At 42.3% G+C, this 15336-nt stretch overlaps 1 protein-coding gene across 1 annotated transcript in view; it reads right to left on the reverse strand.

The window, feature by feature from the left end:
- Positions 1-7321: 7321 nt before the first annotated feature.
- LOC121437117 (MORC family CW-type zinc finger protein 4-like) overlaps positions 7322-15336 on the reverse strand; it is a 56630-nt gene continuing 48615 nt past the window's right edge. Inside the window, exons 11-13 of the mRNA XM_041636953.1 lie at positions 8933-9608; positions 8106-8389; positions 7322-7799 (exon numbers count right to left, since the gene is read on the reverse strand). Coding sequence (XP_041492887.1) covers positions 7646-7799; positions 8106-8389; positions 8933-9608 — 1114 coding nt within the window. The 3' untranslated portion in view covers positions 7322-7645. The remainder of the gene's footprint in view (positions 7800-8105; positions 8390-8932; positions 9609-15336) is intronic.

Here is a 15336-nt window from a genome sequence, read left to right on the forward strand (position 1 = left end):
CACTCGTTTTTCGGTTTGGTCCTGAAAGGAGCCAGGAGAGTTCACTTAAAAACAAAACAGAACTCCAACAGTAACGGGGAAACACTGGGGAGCAGGAGCCTTTTTTTTTTTTGAACAATGCACACATCCTTGAAATAGATGAACCAGCAGCTTCAGAGGTGAGAATAGCAGAGAAATAAGAAAAAGGCAGACAGGGTAAGCAAGAGGGTGCTCTCCTGCCGTTGGCATTCCAGGACATCGCACGTGGTTAATTTTACTCTTCTTTGTGTAATAATAAACCAGTATGTTCTCAAGTGTCACTTTTTCACTCCCGAGACATGCCCAACTCAGCACAGTCTGGGAAGGGGGGTTCAAAGAAGCCAGAGAGCACACTCCAGGCAGAGGCCAACAAGTCCAAGACCTCCCGGAGTGTAGGAATAGGATCCCAATGACTGTTTTGATATCAGGAAAGCTGCCAAGGAACAGTCTGAGTGAAAAACCCAGTCAAGAGGAAATGAATTTCCAGGTTGTTAGGAGAGATATTCATTACACAAGCGAGCGATTTCCGATCATGAGGGCAGTTAAACATTGTGTGTGATTTGGGACCACTCCTATCAGTGTGGGCTGCCTTTAGCCTTTCTTACTGAAGGGAGAAAGACTAGACTGGTTATGTGGAGCAACTGTAAAATAGCTAGGCTTCTGGAGTCAGGCAAACCTCGAGTTAGATTTTTTTTTCTTAACATTTTGAGAAAAACATGTCAATCCTCTACATTGGTTTTCTTGTCTGTAAAATAGAACAACCCCACACTTTAGCACAGTCTTGGCATACAGTAAATTCAAAATGGTTAACTGATATCTAAACAGAAATGGGGACCTAAAAGCTGTATCTGTATTGGTGTTCCTAGGGGGAGACACACACACACACACACACACACACACACGTTATAGTTTCTTGTCCACGCTGACTTCAACTCCCTGTCTCCTTATGCAGCTGAAGATAGCGTTGATTGAACTTCTGATCTTTCTGCCTCTACTCCCCAAGCATTCAGGTCAAAGAATGGCCACCGCTACCAAGCCTGTTTCATATGGTGCTGGGAATCAGTGAAGGCCTTTGCTGCACGCCAGGCATTAACCAAAGTGCATTTTCTTTAAAAAAAATGTATTATGGCAATTTATCCCCCCACCCCCATGCCTGCCATTTGGGTTCTGGGAATTTCACAAGTTATTAGGATTAGCAGCAGGTGCCTTTACCCACTAAGCTATGTCACTGGGTCACCCAAGTGCATTTTCTACCATGGATATGAATTTAATTTCAACAAGTTGTCTTTTCAAGGTCAAAACTTTTCAAGATTCTTTCCCAAAGTTTAATTTGCCTGAAGATCTTGGGTAAGTTTCTATTTGTAAGGTTCTATCAACAGAACAATCTGGAAAAGAAATCTATAGTAATAGATTTTACTTTACTTGTAAGAATCTGGGGTGGGCCTGGCAGTGATGCGCACGCCTTTAATCCCAGCACTCGGGAGACAGAGGCAGTCATATCTCTGTGAGTTCGAGGCCAGCCTGGTCTGCAGAGCAAGTTTCAGGACAGGCTCCAAAGATACACTTTCTCTCTCTCTCTCTCAGAGAGAGAGAGGGGGGGGAGGGAGGGAGGGAGGGGGGGAGGGAGGGAGAGAGAGAGAGGGGGGGGAGGGAGGGAGGAAGGGAGGGGGAGGGAGGGAGGGAGGGGGAGAGAGAGAGAGAGAGAGAGATATGTAGTGGTGGAGTGGAAGAAAACTAAGCACTCACTGTATCCCACTGCTAGAGGAGACCCCAGTCCTCATGCACAACAGACTGGGGCTAATTTCCTGAACTTACAGATTGCTTAGGAGATTTCAACAGCCACTTTCTAATTCAGAACCTCCCAAAGTTCTTTGGGATACAAAGTACTTCAAGCTGGATGTTCACTTTAACCCTTGTGCTACCTTCCATCTTCCCGTATCCCTGCTACCATAATGTGATTATTTATACTACTCCCAAATAACTGGGACATGCTCTCCTCATTCTGCACCTTCCAATTCTTTAGACTTTCAGGGCTCATCTGGATGAGTAGATGTGGGGAGTTGGGCACCTTTTCTTATTCTTCTCTTAAGTTATCATCTATGGCTTTCAGAAAACAATGGGCAGATGTGAAGAATGTGTTTTGCATGCAGAAAGCAATGAAAGCATTTGTACAACATTATCGAAAAGAGGGCTGGGGGTTTATGGCGATTCACACCAAAATGCTGAGTTACAAAACTTTTGTCTTTAGATTTTTTTCCATCACAAAACTGGGTGGGGTTTATAGTTCACCAGTAACTTGTATATTTAGCGTGCACAAAGCCCCACCTCAATATTCAGGGCCAATGAATAAAATTAAATTGCTACTCATGTCTCATCTATGAACTACTTTTTGTATACCCAGGGCTATGAGGTCAGTTCTTACAACTATTTAGTTTATTATCCAAACATGTGCCTTTATTTGTGAGACCCGATCTCACTGTGCAGTCAACACTGGCCTTGACTATGGATCTTTGTGCCTCAGCCTCTTGAGTGCTGGGCTGACGAACAACTCACCCCGACTTTTTTTTTAAAGATCCACTTTGTTATCAGTTATGTGCATGCAGCTGTCTGCAGAGCCAGACTAGGGTTCAGACCTCCTGGGGCAAAAGCTGGAGGCAGTTGGGAGCTCCCCAGTACGGGTGCTGGGAACTGAACCTCTGCAAGAGCAGCAAGCTCTCTTAATCACCGAGAGATCTCTCCAGCTCGCGCTGACTTCTGAATCAGAACTCATGGTTCCCGATATAAATCATGAGGTAGGGTGGTCCTCGTGAAATGTGCCAGTCTTTAGGGGAACTTGTACTTGCCTTTGCCTGACCTTACACAGAGAATCCTCGAGAAGAGTGTTATAGTTCACTCCTAATGTAGTGCTACAGGAAGGGGCTTTAGTTCACAGCACAGGGTTCTGAAACATGTTTTACCTCGAGATTGTCCTGGGAACTAAGAATGCAGCCTCTTCCTCTAAATTGTTAGGTCAGACAATGTGTAAGCAGGGCAAACAGACCTTCCTGAACTCTGGTGCCACAGGTTCACTGGTCTGGTTATCACAGGTGCTCTTTTGTTCATCCAATAACACACACGTGGAACTCGCTTCCTCGAAGCCTGCTCTATTCTTAGCTTTTGGATAACTCTCTCTCTTTTTTTTAACAGCTGAAACGAACCACCATCACTTGAAAAGACTGAAGAGTAATTCTTAGAATTTTTTCTGTTTAGTTCTTACTCGCAAGATCTGGTCTGTACGGTAGTCTCCTGGTTAAATTTTGTACTTCTCAGTATTTATTCAGATTGTTTGTGTAAAGACCGCCCATCTCCCTTTTCTTTTTCATAGTTGAATTATTCATACTGAAGAGTCACTAAAGAGAAACACCAGGCTGCTCACAACAAGCCCACTCCTATAGCCTGAAGCACCTACTGTGTTAGCCTTTCATTTTAAGAGCTTAACACCCAGGATTGTTATCTACCTCACTCACACTGATTTATATACCCTCCTCAATGAATGGGAAATTGTTTTAGATCAGAGGTGGAGATATGAAGAAAACACAATTCTATCATTAAACCATTCGTTGCTTCTTTACTATATCCCAGGTACTAGGATAAGGAGTAGGATACAGTGGTTAGCAAACCAGTATGGCCTTATAGAACTTACTGAAACAGGTATATAAAAACAGTGCGTGTTAGATTCACCACTGGGTATCACTCAGCACATAGCAGGCACTCCAAAGTTTGTTGAATGAATGAAAATGGCTAAGTATATAAGCTTTGCTATGAGCTGGAAACAAACAAGGAAACTGTGGCAAGATAATATGGTAGAAATAGAGAAAAATGCAAGGCATATCTAGGAAGAAGATAGAAGCAAGAAGAGTGAACCATGGCAAGACTGGAAACACAGCATTGCAGTTGGACAAAATGGGGAGAGAACATCTCAGGAGAAGGCATCATCTAGATGAGGGCTCTGAGCTTAAGCGAGAGCTTGGTATGTTTCAGCTGGAAGCCAAGTGTGGGGGGGAGCGGGGAGGAGGGGGGATGTAAAGAGGTAAGTGATGGAAGATCACTGAGACCAACGTAAGAGGTAAGCAGGGGTCTTGTAGGACATTGTAATGGGGGGGGGGTGATTTTACTCTAAATCAAATGGGAAGCGAATGAGAAGTGACTTATTGCCTTAAGCAGAGTCACATGATTTGATTTGTATTTTCGTTTTTAAAAACACACTCTTTCTAACGATAGAACAATTAATTGTGAGCACAAGAGAGTTCCCACAGTCTCTTGTTAGTTGTTATGATCCAAGCGAAGGAAGGATGGGAGTTTAGACTAAGGCTGTTGTGGTAAAAGCGAGTAGAGTAAAGATTATACACTGGCAATAGAAACAACAGACATGTTGACAGACTGGATGCAGGGAATGAGAAGAGGAATTAAGGATGACTTCCAGGTTTCTAGCTTAAGCAACTGGGTGGGAGGAGGTGCCATTTCCTAACATGAAGAACTGTGGGGGAGAAGTCCTGGGGTATGGCGCTGTTTATTCTTAGCATGATTTTCTTGAAATGTCTGTGAGCTATGTAAGTGTAAATGTCAAGTAGGCAGTTGAATATCAATCTGGAGCTTTCTAATAGGAAGTTTATGACACAAGTCTTATAAGTGGCACAAGGCTTAACACGTCCAAAGAAAAATTTCATGCCTTCCTGGGCTAGAGGAATCTTCAGAAATAAGTTGGCATTAGAACCAAAGGAAAGATGATTAAGAACATTTCAGGAGTGGACTAGGAAAGGCAGAGGACAAAAATCCGAAGGTACATTTAGAAATCGAAAAGCAGCTCAACGTGGATGGAAGAGAGCTTTGTATTTGGCTTGTTGGAAGATGGGTGTACAGAAGAGGGTACCCCAGACAACACAGGGCTTGAGAACCACGCTAAAGAATTTGTATAACATTTTGTGGGCAAAAGTGAGTAATAGCCAGTTTTTGTTCAGAGACATGACCTGATAAGATGTTAAGAGCTGTTTAGTGATATTAAGAAGTGCCTACCGAGGAATGGGAATAGGAGATGAAGGAGGCCAATTAAGAATCGATTTCAATTGTCAAGAAGTGAGATAATAAGCACCTACATGCTAACTGACAAGTAAAGGGAAATATTTGTAAGGAGATTTATGTTAACCTCAGAGGAAAGCCAGGAGGAGGCACCTCTGTTTTCTTCATTGTTAGTACCTGTTTTGATACTAGATCACGGCTTCTGGTAAGGATGGGCAATACTCCAGTCTTTCCACAGTGATATTTAACATGAATTCAAGGTGTACAGGACTGTTTATCTAGGATGGGTCACCTTTCAAAGTGTATTGTCTGGAACTAGAGAATCCTTTTATTGCAGTGAGGTCACAGAATGTATCAGAGGGCAGAGTACCAGAGTAGCCTCTGAGGTTAGCTGACAGTGTGCCATGTTTCCAGAAGGAAACACCATGGAAGACTGCTGACATACAGGTAGGAGGTCTTGTAGGACATTTGTAAAAGGTTTGAATTTTACCATAAGTGTCTGTATGGTATCAAGGTAACCAGGTAAGAAAGCAAAGGCTCTGCCACTGGAGCAGAGAGACTAACACAGGTGGGTGCCGCTGGAAGAAAAATTGTGAGTTCAAAGCCATGGGCAGACAGGACACGAACCGGGGAGTTTGTACAGACAGGAAGCACCGGTAAAGATGAGTTAAGTTTTCAATCTTTTCCCCTCTAGAGTTCCATTATCTGCCTCCCCCCACACATCCAACAAACGGCTACACAGGCTGAACTTTCCATTCACTGAAATTCCTCCTTGCCTGGGCTCCCATTCATAGTATTCGGATTTGTGCTAAACCCCACCCTTCCCCGTCCCCATCTGACAAACAAGTATCACTGAGAAAATAATTGCATGTGATCCTTCTCTTGTTAATAAGCCCATTGAGACAACCGAGGTCTTAGATATACTGATGCAAATGTCGGAAACAGAAGATAATAATACAGCCTGCTAGAGCTGCGGTGAGATAGAGTGGTAGGAGCACGGGTATGTTTGGGTACCATTCTAATGGGGAAGCCTGGCTATGGCCTCATCATATTCTCCACAGACTCCCAGGAACATTTATTTATGATGGGCCTCCCTTCAAAGGAGGTAAGGTATCCTTGGGACAGTCCTCTGAAATAAATCTACTGAGGAAAACAGAATGACTACCCCAAGTGTTTTGTTTATACTAGGGAATCCTTTTACTGCTGGTGGATTCTGCCTTCCTGTTATTATTCCTATCCTCTGCATCCTAGTTTTCAATGCAGACATACACACATACATAGGTGTATGTGTGTATGTATATATATACATATATGTATGTATACTTATATGTGTATATAATATATATATATATTATATATACCATCACTGTTCAGCGTGTTTTCAGGAGTACTTGCAGACTATATACTACATAAATATAATAAAGCAATGGATTCATAAAATACCTTCTTTTCATGAGTATCACTCTGAATAGCCTAGAAATTATGCAGTTACACTACAAGGGATAGCAACTAAATCTTTCTAATCTAAAATATTTTTTGATACCTGGAATTTAACAATGTAGTGATACATAAATTGTGATCCTCGTATATTTATTTTCACATATCTATTATTAAAATAATAATACCGTGGGGAACTGGTGAGTTGGTTGGTAGGTTCCTTTTATGCAAACCTATCAGTCTTACCAAACACATTTTTCACCTTGTGGATTTCTGCACATTTGTTTATGCTGTCTCTCCAGAGGTACTGTTAAACTCAACAGAAAGTATAAATGTAAAATGACTTTAGACTTTCATAAATGTCTCATTTGACACCCAAACTCAAGCCTACTTGTTAGCTTTCAAAACAATTTATTTTGCAACATAAGAAGAACAACGAGAATGTAATAGAAAATTTGAAAAGGGCAAGAAGATAGGAAGAAGGAAAATATCAACCATAATCCTACCACTTAAGCAACAACCGTCATTAAGAGCGTTGCTATGCTCACTCCTTAACCTTCATTAGGTCCCACTTATGGTGTACTGCCTTCCTTTAAGTTGCTCGCCTCTGTCTTCCATGTCACGCCTATACCACTCAGGCACACCATACCCTTCTTTTATAGTTAGCTAACTTGCTGTGACTTGTGCTTCCGGCTAGACTGTTAGAACCCTGGCAGGGCTGGCAGCATGACTTTTCCCACCAGGTGAATTGGACCCAACATTTGCTGACTGATTTAATCCAAATGAAGACGAACCATTAGCAGAACACGAAATAGGCCACATATCTAGATCATGAAAATTAGTGCTTTCCAGTCACCTAACTTGGTGACTATTGCTTTTCTGTTCCTGGACTCTTAAAAGGCTATTTAATGGGCCTCTTTCTTCACACCCACACTGAATGCAAAGTACACTGATTAAGAACCAGGACTTATTCAAAGACTTTCAATATAAGGCATAAAGGTGAAAGGGAAAGAAGGAGGCTGGGGGAGGGATATGAAGGGAGAAGGGAAGAAGAAGCAGCAGCAGCTGGGGGAGACATATAGTACACAGGCAGTAAAGAAAAGAGAAAGCTAGGAGAGGATATATAGTCTGGTGCTCAATCCAGTATGCGATTTGCCTCCAGCACTGTGTACAGGATCCCATCCACTTGTTCTGAGTCATACCCGATCTCACGAAGCTCCAAGTGAGGGAGGACAGAAGTAAGGAGATAGCTGACGTGGATACGTAGCCGCGTAAGCTTTGCCAAAGCCCTGTATAATGGAGTGAGGGGGTAGGAGAAGAGATGACAGGAAGTCATTAGCCAACAGAATAATACGAAGTTCCTGCACAATGGGCCTATAGGTCTTAATAATTAGGTCTCCATTAGGTAGGAAGAAGGCAGACGGAACCATGCCATCAAACACGGGGAGACTGGCTGCGGCTTTCTAAGGAATAATTACTCAATCCGTGGTGGTCAATGAATTAAGACTTTCTCCCCTATGACCAGTAAACTGGGGGTCTTAGTGGATAATTCCCCTTAGTACTCACAAGGTGATAACTAAACCCTAGTAATTAACCTTTCTAGGTCATCTCCCTCTATATTCCGGTAGGAGACCTGGGCCTTCTGCAATACTTCCAAGTGTGTCTCTGTCTCTTTCAGTTTCTCTTTTAGTTCTTGCTTCTCCTCTTTGGTTCTTTCTAGCTCCGCTTTCAGAATCTGGAATTCAGCTTGGCGATAACCCATGTGCTTCTTGCTCCAGTATAAGCCTTCAGTCTCCTGGGTACTATAGGTCACCAATTCATGTTGAGCTCTCTTAAATTCAGAATGCCAGTGATTCTTCTCCTGTTCCAGCTCCTCTACCTGCATTCCAAGAAAGACAAAGTCAGTGATCAATACAACCAAAAGTTAGAGTATCCCGAACCATTTCTACTAAATCTATCCTGTGGTTCTATTATTTATAATGCTTTATTATACTTATGCAAATCTCTTGTCAAACCTAAAATACAGAGGGAAAGCCCATTAGGGTCCTCTCAATCTGAGAATACCACAGACTAGTTTAACGGCATATTTTGTTTAAAAGCTTCAGAATATGAAAGAAACCACCAAAATATCAGTACCCCAGTCCAGTGGTTCTCAACCTGTGGGTCATGACCCAATGGGATTTCAAATGATCCTTTCATAGGGATCACCTAAGACTATCAGAAAACATGGTATTTACAATATGATTCATAACAACAGCTAAATTAGAGTTATGAAGTAATAAAACAATTTTATAGTTAGGGGTTCCCACAACATGATCAACTATATTAAAAGGTTGCAGCATTAGGAAGGTTGAGAAGCACTGCCCTGTCCCTTGGTTACAATGACCTCTTCTTATCCCTACTGGTAAGGCATTGCCCAAACCTTTTGCTGGAACAGATTCCTTTCAGCCAAAACACGCTCCAGTTTTTCTGTGGTTCTCTTCAATTCTTCCAGTTCTCTCTGGTTCTTTATCTTTGGCATGTTCCGACTTCCACTCTCCTGGTAGCCTTTTCCTTTGCCTGCAGTAGCTGTGGCAGGGGCCACAGGAGAATAAGGGTTCAGGTTCCAAGGTTCCGCTGCTGCCTTTCTTCTGCCTACAAACTCCTCCCGGTTGAAAGGCATTAGCTGGATGGGAGCTCCTGAATCTGCAAGTCCCTTCGCAATTCTGACCACCGCTACAAAAGGCCCTTTATTCACTTCTCTATTCTCGCTACTCTGGTTAGATTCTTCTGCTACCAATCTTGGCATCTGATCTTCTAATTCTTCAGGAAGCAGGGACTCCTGGTCTTGGTCTTGGGACCCTAGACAAAGTGCTGGAGCTTCCCTGTTGTGGCCTGTGCTCTTGTTTGCTTCTGGGTATTCTGGTAAGAGGTATGGTGGTGTGCTTCTCTCAGAACTGGATTTCTCAAGGCTGTCCTCTCCTCCTAGGTCGGCAATAGTGGCCTCTCCCCTCCTGTAAGGACTGGACATGGAGTAATCTATAGGAGATGGTGTCATATCATTTTGGAACCTCCTTCGTTTCTCCACAGGCTCCTCACTTAGGATCAATTTGTATTTACTGCAGAAAGAAGAAACAAAATTGTAAGCTGTCACAGTACAGGTTAAGAATATTCTTACTCTACAAATCCCCTCCTCAAGGCACATATTCTTTCAGGGTAGGACTATTATTGCCACGGCCAAGAGATGCTTTCTTCCTGAGAGTGTACTGGATGCTGTCCCTAGCGTGTCAATGTTAACAGATGATGTGGGACTTTTACTAGGAAGCCCCTTGTGGAGATTGTTAGGTCACAGGCTGGGGGTGGGGAGAGCGTTGTGTTATCCTCAGAAGGGATTTGGGTAGCACTCGTGGGACCCTGAGTTAGTTCTCAGGAAAATCAGATGCTGTAAAAGATGTAATGACTTGCTCTTGCACACAACCCTAATACTGTGATCCCACCCACCATAAGGCTTTTACCAGAGCCAAGATGAAAGCAGCAACACCGTGCCCTTGAATCTCTAGTCTTGTGAGCTATACAAACATTTTGTTTCTTGTAAAGTTACCCGATCTAACACATTTTGTTACATCAAGTAGTACAACAATTCAGCCCCCTCCCCAAGCCTCAACCCCTTCACTCGTGCAACTGGATGAATTGACAGCTGGGGCTAGGAGAGAAATAAAGTCGGTAGGTTTTAAGGGTTAGCATAAAATAGCCCTGTTAGAAGAAAACAGGAGGGGACTGACCTTGGTAGAATGTTTTCAAAATGAATTTTAAACCACCCTAACTGTCAAGCTTCCTAAAAGCAAATAGAGGAAGACAAACAAAAACTAAACACACACACACACACACACACACACACACACACACACAGAATCTCTTAACACAGATGGAATAAAAGGTCATTTAAAAAAGCCTAGGTGGGAGGAGGGGGAGGGAAATGGGAGGCTGGGAGAAGGTGGAAACTTGTTTTTTTTTTCTCCTTTTCTCAATAAAAAAAGAAAAAAAAATAAAAATGAAAAAGTGCACTTTTAAAATGGAAAAAAAAAGCCTAGCAGTGTATGCAGAAAAGAAAGCCAGCTCGTTAATTTTAAAGTATCACAAACCCTCCAGTATCAAAGACTTAGCATGTTTTTATATTGCAATAGTACTCCACACAATTCCTTGCCAGCCAAGTGGATTATGTCTATTGCCCACTATTCCCTTGTAAAAGTTAATTAAAACACAAGGCCCTGATTAGAAACAAAGAAAGTAAACCAATCAGATCAAGTTATTTCCCCATTATGACCAACACCTTCACTTGGTCAGGCCCAAACTGGAGCTCCCTTTGTTCTTCAGGGAAAGCCAGATTCCATGGCCTCAAATCACCTTCCCTTTCTGGCTACTACAAGCACTAATGTGTTATGGAATATTAATTTAAGATGTATTACATTTGTTTATGCTGTGGAACATTTGTTTAATGAAGCAAAGATGTGTTTCATTCTTTTCCGTTGCATTTGTTTAAGACTGTGAAACTGAGTTACCTTGCCTGTCTAAAATACTTGATTTGTCTAATAAATAGCTGAGTGGCCAATAGCAAGGCAGGAGAAAGGATAAGCGGGGCTGGCAGGAAGAGAGAATAAACAGAAAGAGAAAAAGAGAGAAACGGTAGCAAAAGAGAGGAAGGAGCGAGGACACTAGAGGCTAGTCCCCGAGCTACACAGCCAGCCACAGAGTCAGAGTGAAAGAAAGATCTACAGAAGTAAGAAAAGGGAAAAGTCCAGAGGCAATAGGTAGATGGGATAATTTAAGTTAAGGAAATCTGGCTAAAAATAAGCCAAGCTAAGACCAGACATGCATAGAAAGAATAAGCCCTCGTGTGTGATTTATGTGGGAGCTGAGTGGCAGGCCCCTAAAGAGTAAAGAGTAAAAAACAAACAACTACACTAACGGGTAAAGAATCTATCAAAACAGTTGGTGCCAGAGAAATCCATAGTGATCTTCAATAGGCAGAAGGATTGGAAAGCCATTTCCCTTCTTGTAATCACCCCCTCTCCAGGTGACCAAGAGATGCCAAGGTAAAAAACCAGCTGTTGAACTTTGGGTGAGAAAGGATCAGGCACGTAACTAGCCTCCTCAGAGGACCTCAAGGCCACCCATGTCTCTGTGGCTTCGGAGGGCAACTGTGAGACCTCTCAATCTTAACCTCTGAGAACACTCTATGAGTTTCTCGGAATCCAAACGGGCCTGCCATCCTAACAGCTCCTGTGATATCCTTTTAGCAGTTTGTACAATACTATGCAGAAAGAAACGCTGGGCACAGTGGTGCATGCCTCTAATCTCGGCCCTTAGGAAGCTGACGCAGGAAGATTGATGGAACTTTGAAGCCAGCCTGGGCTACAGGCCTGTCAGGGAAGGCTACACACTGAAGCTGTCTTAAAAAAAAAAGAACAAAGACAAAAACAAGTTTTGTGAAAGTAAATAAAGTTGTATTATTTGTCTGATCTTCATTTGCCCAACTCTAAGGGCTCTGTTCATAACAATTTCCGATTTGACTATGATCTTTCCTCTTAGGAATCTCAGACTGTTGGCTCCAACCTACGAGAACCCCCCCCCCTCATTCTCCTAAGTCCTAACCCCAATACTGACTTTAGAACTGCTTAGCACACCTTTCTTCCTGGAGGTACCAATGGTATCTCCAACTCGGTGTGTATAAAACTGACTCCTGACATGCTCCTTCAAACATGTTTCTTCTCTCCTGTTTCTTACTGGTGTTAACATCATCCAACTGGTGGCAATTTTTACAGTTTTATGTGGTGACTTACACTCCCAAGATGCTGGTTAGGGTACCATTACCTTTCTGGATGGCTGCAGCGGCTTCCTATGACCTCCCCCCCCCCCCCCCCGGCCAGCTCATTCACTATGGTAATCTCCTAAAGTCAGGCTTCAACATATTTAATTCCTTTTTAAAAACTTTTTATGTGTTGCTGCCTCTAACATAAAAGTCTAAATGTCTTAACTGGACAATCAAATCTTCCCATGCCAAAACACAAGGAACCTCTATGCTAGGTAGTGTGTTAAGCCTTATCTGATTCTCTCAATTGGAAGGCAGGCAGGAATATTATCTTAACTGCTTTAAGGGACGGTCAGGAAAAGGTTGTAATTGACTGCAGCTGCTAAGTGGCAGAGCTGGGGTATATAATTTGGCCCTAGCTTTATCTTCCATTACTTGATAAACACCAGACAAACTGAATTGCTGGGTGATTTCTTATTGTGATCCATTTGGCCACAACAACTCTCTCTTTTCTAGCATTACACATTTAAATCCTGCTTGCATGGTACTTTGACTTTCTGTAATACTGCGTGTGTGGATGCACATGCATACTGCATGTGAAGGCCAGTGGTCAGCATCAGGTGCAGTTCTGCAAGATTCATCTACCTTGTTTTCTGAGACAGGGTTTTCACTGCGGCTCGGGCTTGTGACCAGGCAAGGTTCCAGGCAAGGTTAGTGGGAGAGCAGGTCCCTAGGGACTCTTCTGTCTCTGTATCCCCAGTGACAGGATTACAAGCAGGCACTGCTGAATCTGGCTTGTTATGTGGGTGCTGTGGATGGAACCTGGGGCTTTGCACTTGAGTAATAGCACTTTATCAACTGAGCTATCTCCCCAGGACCGCTTGGAGCAATCTTAATATTCTTTTATAAGATGTGTTACCATCTATGGGATAAGAGTGTACATGTATGTGTGCACATCATACTTGAGTACAGACTTAGCACCTCCTTGACAGAGAGCACTTAATGTGGTAGAAACAGAGGAACAAAACTTTCATGTAAGTGGAAATCAAAATAGGATTATTATCCCAGGTGGTGGTGACCCATGTATTTAACCTCAGCACTCGGGAGGCAGAGGCAGGTGGATCTCTGAGTTTAAGGCCAGCCTGGTCTACAGAGCGAGTTCCAGAACAACCAGGGCTACACAGAAAAAAACACACAACAAAAACAGAACTATGGATTTCTGTTATTTATTCTATATTTCTCCAGAAACTCTGGTTCTGCCCTCTAGGAATCGATCCTAATACAAGACCTACACCTGCTCCTTGGGTAAAGATTAATTGTAGGTTTTATATGCTTGGAATTCAACAACATTGCTTTCTTTTCATTTTCTCTTTTTTTACCACATTATCTGTTGTTACTTTATATTTTAAATTATCTTCTAAGCCTTTTACGTTTTCTGACACAGCTACACAAACCATCCTTCTGCTACTCAAAATGCTTCCTGCAGCACTCCTCTCTGTTTGACTGTGAGTTGGCTACTTCATAAAGAACATGCAGAAGGCTATATTGAAATTAGAATATTTTAGTTTTTGGACATTCATTATCTTGTTTTTGACTCTGTTTAAGACACCATGATACGCAAAAATAAGAATCAACACTGTGGCTTCTGTACAGTGTGTATGCACTCATTTGTGACAACCTCTTTTTAAAATGCTGTGCATTTACCCATTTAGAGTATGCATGTCTATCAACGGCAGTTCTCTGCTTCAGACTTTGAACAGCTGGGATAACAAGCCCGGCTTTTCATAACTGATCTCTATTATTTAGTGTGTTTCCAACATTTATCCAAGGTGTATCGGTATATTATTGTCTCTCTGGTGTTGATATGGTTTGAGTATGCACCCCAATAATTTACATGTAAAAATCTAATCCCCCTTGTGAGATACAAAATATGGAAACTCAATTCAAGTATGTCTGGAGGTAGGGTCTTTGGGAGGTGATTAGGGTTAGATAAAGCCATTAGGGGAAAGCTCTAATGATTACTAGTGAGGGTCATCAGAACATAGGGAGAAACACAGAAGAGGACAGTGGCGAGGGAAAGAGACTGACAGAGACTGACAACATATAGAACACATATGCAGACACAGATGTGTGCTCCGTCTCTTGCCATGTGATGCCCTGCACTGTCTCAGCACTCTGCCAGCAAGAAGGCCTTCCTTCTCCAGAGTTAGGGATGTGCTAGTTAGAGTTAAAGCTTCCAGAACTAAATTAAATACATCTGATTTTCCATAGGGTTACACAGCCTAGAGCATTTCATTATAGTAAGAAAAAGTTCATTATTACCAGTCCTTTACATGGCTAAGTAATATTCCATTGTATAGCTCTTTAACTTTAAATATTTTATTTTTGAGAATATTATAAAATGTACTTTGATCATATTCACCCCCTCTCCCAACTCCTCCCCTTCCTACTTTTCCTCTTCTCCTTAGCTCCCTAATTTTTCCTCTCACTTTTTACCCTCATCACAGTTCATGTTACTAGACTAGTCTTGAGAGTGGGCCTACCCTGGAGTGTGGCTGACCTACCAGGGGCCACATCATTAAAGAAAACAGGACCATCTCATTAGATACAAAAAAGACCTTTGACAAAACCCAACATCCCTTCATGATGGAGTTTTATCACCAAGGGATGTCGGATTTTGTCAAATTTCTTTTTTTTTAATCTAAAAACTCCCAGAGAATTTAGGGATTCAAAGTCATTATCTCAACATATTAAAGATTCAACCACAAATTTCCTACATGTGATAAATATATTTAGCAAAGAAAGTATCAGGAAACAAAATCAACTCTCTCTCTCTCTCCCTCTCTCTCCCTCTCTCTCTCTCCCCCCCCTTCTCTCTCTCTCTCTCTCTCTCTCTCTCTCTCTCTCTCACACACACACACACACACACACACAGAGAGAGAGAGAGAGAGAGAGAGAGAGAGAGAGAGAGAAAGACAGAGAGAGAGAGACAGAGAGACAGAAACACACACAGAGAGAAAGAGACACAGAGAGAGCAA

Source organism: Microtus oregoni, unplaced genomic scaffold, assembly GCF_018167655.1.
Source record: "Microtus oregoni isolate MIOR12 unplaced genomic scaffold, Mior012 000050F_ref0000143, whole genome shotgun sequence".
In the NCBI taxonomy this organism is placed as follows: domain Eukaryota; kingdom Metazoa; phylum Chordata; class Mammalia; order Rodentia; family Cricetidae; genus Microtus; species Microtus oregoni.